Here is a 7,043-nt window from a genome sequence, read left to right as displayed (position 1 = left end):
CTCATGGTAGAACCCAGCATGGCCGCACACTCCCCTGACAGGAGCAGTCGGTTGCATGTATCTCTATGCAGCTCAGACGCTCCTGTATGCATAGTGTGCGGCCATGCCGGGTTCTACCATGAGAGACTCACGCGAGTTACGCGTGAGGCACTAGCAAGTGTGATTCTGGCTTTATGAGTGTGAGCACAGAGCTGCACTGTAGAATAGTTTCTACTGTTGAGAATCCATCAATTTGTTCATTCGTTGGCCAGACAGCACTTGACAATGCTTGACCATTAAAAATCCAAAGATATTTAAAAAAAGAATTAAAATTAGTGTTTAAATACCTTAGGAAGAAAGACCTAAACTTCACATAAACTTCTCTGTGCTTTTGCGGCAGCTGCCTGGCATTGACAGCTCATGATTAGCTTTTAGTTAACCTGTATGGTCCAGTTTTAGGGGTTTTTTTTTGCTTTTTTAACAGCTGAATTATAATTCCAACTCTAATAACTCTTGGTTCATATATAACTCTGTGATTTCTTCTTCCAAGCTCTTTTTCCAACAGATTTGGCTGTTGTGATCACCTTTGTCTGATTACTGTTATGTTTGTCTTACAGTTTCCGCTTCTAGAGGCCCTACAACCTGGGAAGTGATTGGCATTTCGATAGGTGTAGCGTGCGGCATAATTATAGTGATAGTTGTTATATTTTGGGTAAGTATCATTTCATTTAGGCATTATCTTCCTAAAAAAGGATATGGGTCTTTCACCAAATATTTCATGTGTAACTGGACACACATTGTTATAGTGGCTGCAGGGGGAAATAAAACTTGTTTTATTTTTTAAAATTTTGCCTTTCCATTGCAGAGATATAAAAGATCAAAGTATTAGCACCTAATGAGTTAACTTTTGTTAAGTTCAGGTGGGTGTTGCCAGATAGATTTCACTGGGGGCGGGCAATTCTTCTCCATATATGAGGTACACCCACCAAATGGCTTTATCACCCAGTTGGACTTAACAAAAGTGAACTCATTAAGTGCCAAATACTTTGTTTCTTGATATCACCACAACAAAAGAGTGAAATTATTCCACTCAGGAGCCACTATTGTATAGTGTGTGCAGTACCAAATTAAACATTGGTGAAAGGTCCTAACTAGAAATAATATCAAGTGTATAACACAAAAAACTTGTCAAATCTTTGAGTAAATCATCATTGAGTTAATTATGAAGCTATTCATGCTATAGATGCATTTTCCTTTTCAGTAAAAAGATTTTGTGCTTTTTATATCCCGCTGCTTCTCTGAGTCAGTGGTGATATATGGGATGCATGGTAAACTTGGGTTTAGTGAATCAAGAAATATTTTGGCTTTGGTTCAAAAAAGAGGACCCAAGATGGAAAATTAACAGAGAAAATGGAGAAGGCTGAGTTCATGGGACAGGACTGTTAGGGTGAACTCTTAACCAGGGTTCACGTGTTGCTTGCCCCTGATTCTAATTGGTGTTGTGTCAACTGCATGCGTAAAGAAATAACACCAGACACACAGTCGAATGTGAAATCTTTTCTTGATCACAGTAATGGTGCCGAGAGACAGAGAGAGAGAAAGAGAGCCATGCGGTATCTTATATAGGCTAGGGGCGTGGATATGTTGGGATGTGCCCATTTAGTGGGACAGTTCATTGGTTAACCAGTGGGCAGATCCGTGTTGATGCAGATGGGAGGGTCTATGACATCATCTGGGCGGATCTGTGGTGATGCTGATGGGCAAGTCTATGATTTCATCTGGGCGGATCTGTGGTGATGCTGATGGGCAAGTCTATGATTTCATCTGGGCGGATCTGTGGTGATGCTGATGGGCAAGTCTATGATTTCATCTGGGCGGATCTGTGGTGATGCTGATGGGCAAGTCTATGATTTCATCTGGGCGGATCTGCGGTGATGCTGATGGGCAGGTCTATGATGTCATCTGGGCGGATCTGTGGCGATGTTGATGGGCAGGTCTATGATGTCATCTGGGTGGATCTGCGGTGATGCTGATGGGCAGGTCTATGATGTAATCTGGGCGGATCTGCGGTGATGCTGATGGGCAGGTCTATGATGTCATCCGGGCGGATTTGTGGTGATGCTGATGGGCAAGTCTATGATGTCATCTGGGTGGATCTGCGGTGATGCTGATGGACAAGTCTATGATGTCATCTGGGCGGATCTGTGGTGATGCTGATGGGCAGGTCTATGATGTCATCTGGGCGGATCTGCGGTGATGCTGATGGACAGGTCTATGATGTCATCTGGGCAGATCTGTGGTGATGCTGATGGGCAAATCTATGATGTCATATGGGGCCATCTTGGATATCTCTGATGACTGACTTATGTAAAGCAAATCGACACACTTCCAACAATCCCTTATGTCAAGAGGTTAATTAAGTATTTGATGGAGAGACCGTCTTCAACAGGATAACTCCTTTAATAGTTAAAGTAAACTGAATGGTAGTTAAAATCAGAAAACTTTGGCTTAAATTGTTGTAAAAATCTATTACTGCGCCATTGATGAATCTTGATGGACCTTGTGCATTTTGGAAAGGTAACATAAAGTACATAATATTTATCTGTAATAGTAGATACTTGTCAAATAATTTTGTAACATAGATTTCTTACTATTACTCGGAAGTGTCTTGTGAAGAATATTGATGATCTAACTTGACTTTTGTCCTTGCAGGTTATGTCTGCAGTATTCCCTACAGGTTTTCTGGGTATAAGCTCAGGTGTTGGTGCGGGTGTCGCTAGTGCTCTGCCAGGAACCACAGGTGGTTTGCCTACCCTCATGACCTACAGGCCATACTAGTCTAAGAACACCTTTTACAACAATAACCCTCAGTCCCCACACTGTCATCCAGAACCTCATCACCCACATCCACCAAGACATCAACCAAGGCATTTACCACCTCAACCACCGCGACATGAACATGATCACCACGGAAGGGAATGGCATTCGCCACCATGACATGAGCACCATGGAAGAGAATGACATTCACCACCACAGCTACCACGACATGAACACCATGCAAGAGAAAGGCATTCGCCACCACGATGTGATCACCATGAAAGAGAACGGCATTCACTACCAATGACATGAGCACCATGGAAGAGAACATTTGCCACAATGACATGGGCACCATGCAAGAGAATGACATTCACCACCACAGCCACAATGACATGGGCACCATGCAAGAGAATGGCATTCGCCACCACGACATGAGTACCATGGAAGAGAACGGCATTCACTACACCCCCATTCAAGTCATGCCAGTGTTAACCCCTACACTGAAACCAGGAATCGCGCCTTTGAAGGATGATGAGGACCCAGAGTATAGTCACAAAATTATTTTCAGGAATATTTGTATTTACGTTGCATTTGTATTTTTCCAATGGATGTTTGGATGACTGTTGCCACCTCTACTGCGGTTTATCCAGGAGATTGTGTTCATTGATGTTTTTGGAGAGTAACTTTCCAGCTTGTAACAAATACCACATAATAATAGAGTGCTGTAGAAGTAGTGCAACAGGATGGGCTACATAAGGAAGCCAGCAAAATGTCTAACATATGGCACCCGATGTGCCTAGCACAGAATGAAGGATTAAACATGAGTTTCTTGTCTCAAAAATTAAATATTTGGCAAATTTTGGTTATGTTTCTACTAGGACAAGTGTTTCGTAGAAGCCCCATTTGTAAATGAGAAAATACATTATAAATATTTAACAGTTAACAATTGCAAATTCTCAAGGTTTCCACTATCCAAAATGGCAGCATTCTCTAGTGGAAATGTATTCATTTTGGTAGCGCAGACCATCATCACACTCAAAGCCAGTATGTTTGTAGCCCAGCATTAGCCTTAGCAGTGAAGAGAGCACATCCCGGCTGAAGGCCTGGCCTCCAAGGCTTTTGACCACCAAAAATCACAATAATAATTATAATACCTTCTATAGAGATTGTATTGCACTGCTTTTGTATTGCTGAATATTGCTGTTTTTTGCTCTTATGTCAGTGTTATTTGAGCACCATTGTTGCGCCACGGGCTTTAGGGCACAAAGCAACAGTTTTCATATTTATGCACTTTATAGGATTTTTTATATTCCTTTTCTTGGTAGATCAACATTTAACAGGAATTCCCATCTTGTACATTTAATTGATGCCATAATTTTACCCATTGGGAATATCCCTTGTAGCACTTTACAAAAGATAGTATCTACCGTGTTGACACTTTTTGCTTGCACTGATATTTATTTATTTCTGCCAGCGGGGCTGGCTTCAATTGCATGTAACTTATTTATTCATGCTCCCAAAAATACTTCAATTAATGTATACTTGATATGGAATATATAAAAATATATTTTTTTATACTAAGACAAAATTATGTAAATGTCATTGATATATTTATTTCCACTTATTGAATATGTATATTGTATCAAATTGCAATTAAAAATTACATTTTAAGTCTATTTTTCAATTTTTTTAAATGGGATGTTCATTTTATGTTCAGCTAAAATTAGCATAAGGGGTATTATAATATAATACTAAACTCTTAAGGCCCCGTTACACGCAACGACATCGCTAACGAGATATCGTTGGGGTCACGGAATTTGTGACGCACATCCGGCCTTGTTAGCGACGTCGTTGTGTGTGACACCTACGAGCGTCCGCTAACAATCTGAAAAACGGCAAAAATCGTTGATTGTTGACACGTCGTTCCTTTCCCAAATATCGTTGCTCATTTTGGACGCAGGTTGTTCGTTGTTCCTGAGGCAGCACACATCGCTATGTGTGTCACCCCTGGAACGACAAACAACACCGTTCCTGCGTCCTCCTGCAACGAGGTGGGAGTGTTGATAATGCGGCTGCTCTCCGCCCCTCGGCTTCTATTGGTGGCCTGCTGTGTGACGTCGCTGTGACGCTGTACAAACCGCCCCCTTATAAAAGAAAGTGTTTGTTCACCGGCCATAGCGACGTCGTTAGGAAGGTATGTGTGTGTGACGCGTACTAGCGATATTGTTCGCCACGGGCAATGATTTACCCGTGATGCACGCACGTTGAGGGCAGGTGCGATCGCTAGTGACATCGCTAGCGATGTCGCAGCGTGTAAAGCGGCCTTTAATCATTGAAATTGCAACACCAAGTAGTTAAAGTGGTGGAATTATGGACAAATGAAAAAACTGGAAACAAAAATTTCCAAACATCTGGATTTATTCAGACTGGGGTCTGAGCCTTGTGCAGAAATTCGGGCACTTCCAGCCTCGGTGACGAGTCTACAGACAACACAGAGTATTTTATTGCAGGGACATGACACGTAAGGGCTGTTGGGCAACAGTGAAGAGGGTATTTTGGAACAGGGGATAACACACAATTTGAGCTATGTAGCTGGAGCGAACTACAACTGTTGCCTAAACTATCACAATGGAAAACAGTACAAACGCGGTAGTAATATACTTATACTTCACTACTCGTGTTCTAACCTAACTGGCCCCCATTAATGGGACCATAAATACGCTGCACTGTAACTATGGAGGCCTGCACTAAACCTTAATCTGTTCACACAAGTACAAACTCACTGTACCGTTCGGGAACCGGTCCTGTCTCGAAGCCCATTGATGCGCACGTCTCTGGGGAAGAACAGAGGCAGATTTTCTTCTCTTGGGTCACAGGGCAGCTGGGCTTATCCGGGCGATGTCTTCTCTTGGGTCGGGTACCGACTGAGCAATCCTCTGTGTTTTCTCACAGTATGGTTCACTGAACCATCGCGGCTGGCACCGAATCTCTCCCCCACACAAGCTCTACAGATTCTCTTCAGGTAACGTCCCAGCTTTTCTCTCTGCACCTGTGGCACAACCACTTCTCTCAATGCTTCCTCACAGCCCTGCCTCTCAGGCCTATTTCCCGCACTTTCCCTGCAGGGCTAAACTATGCACACAGTCACAGAAGGGGAGGCATCGGTCAGTGCATGACACACCGTAGGGGAGCACTATTCCCTTAAAGACACAGTACATTCAAGTCTGTCACAGGGGTTACACCCCTACAGATGCACGATCGCCTGCACTTGGTTTGAACAGTCATCCTGTGCTGACAGAGTCACTTTAATGGTCATCTGATAAAGGTTCCACTCTTGAATGCATTTGGGCAAATTATCAAGATCTTCTGCTGGCAGCTTCTGTGTAATCACCGACCAATGACGTCCCAGATTTGCTCGATGGAAGACAAATCCAGAGACGTTGCAGTACCTGGTTGCACAGTAAGACCTCACAGGGTACACACAGTCTCACAAACACAAGTGGCCTCACATTGTTGTGTTGTTGAGTTGAAAAACAGATTTTGGGACACTGAGAAAAAATTGCCTCACTACTGTTTCAATTACCAAATCAATTTAACAGTGAGCTTTTTATCATACATTACGCCACCCTACAACATAATTCCAGAAGTACGACCAGTGTAATATTCCCTCATAAAGCCTCTTCATGCTGTTGCCCATATGGTCACCAGATCAATCTCTGGTGATCATTGCATCCAAGAAAAAAGCGGACCTATCGCTGAAGAAGATAAACCTTCTTTCCAGCCTCCGTTGCTGTCTTGCTGTGCACCATGATTGCCTATGAGAGCGGTGGTGTGAGGTCAATGGAGCACCTGTAGCCGGATTGTCTGGCCTATAGCCCAATGGTTTGTGTAGATAGTGACACCTTAAGGCCCCGTCACACTAAGCAACATCGCTAGCAACATCGCTGCTAACGAACAACTTTTGTGACGTAGCAGCGATGTTGCTGTGTGTGACATCCAGCAACAACCTGGCCCCTGCTGTGAGGTCGTTGGTTGTTGCTGAATGTCCTGGGCCATTTTTTAGTTGTTGCTGTCCCGCTGTGAAGCACAGATCGCTGTGTGTGACAGCGAGACAGCAACAACTAAATGTGCAGGCAGCAGGAGCCGGCTTCTGCGGAGGCTGGTAACCACAGTAAACATCGGGTAACCAAGAAGCCCTGTCCTTGGTTACCCGATATTTACCTTTGTTACCAGCCTCCGCCGCTCTC

The 7,043-nt window shown here is 43.5% G+C and overlaps 1 protein-coding gene across 1 annotated transcript in view; it reads left to right on the top strand.

Moving 5' to 3' along the window:
- The window catches only part of LOC142251748 (uncharacterized), a 21,065-nt gene extending 16,598 nt beyond the window's left edge, over positions 1-4,467 (top strand). Inside the window, exons 5-6 of the mRNA XM_075324798.1 lie at positions 597-691; positions 2,692-4,467. Coding sequence (XP_075180913.1) covers positions 597-691; positions 2,692-2,817 — 221 coding nt within the window. The 3' untranslated portion in view covers positions 2,818-4,467. The remainder of the gene's footprint in view (positions 1-596; positions 692-2,691) is intronic.
- The last annotated feature ends 2,576 nt before the right edge of the window (positions 4,468-7,043 follow it).

The sequence above is a fragment of the Anomaloglossus baeobatrachus genome, chromosome 9 (genome assembly GCF_048569485.1).
Source record: "Anomaloglossus baeobatrachus isolate aAnoBae1 chromosome 9, aAnoBae1.hap1, whole genome shotgun sequence".
NCBI lineage: Eukaryota > Metazoa > Chordata > Amphibia > Anura > Aromobatidae > Anomaloglossus > Anomaloglossus baeobatrachus.
The sequence above is the reverse complement of the archived record's forward strand: the minus strand, read 5'-3'. Positions and strand labels throughout refer to the sequence as shown.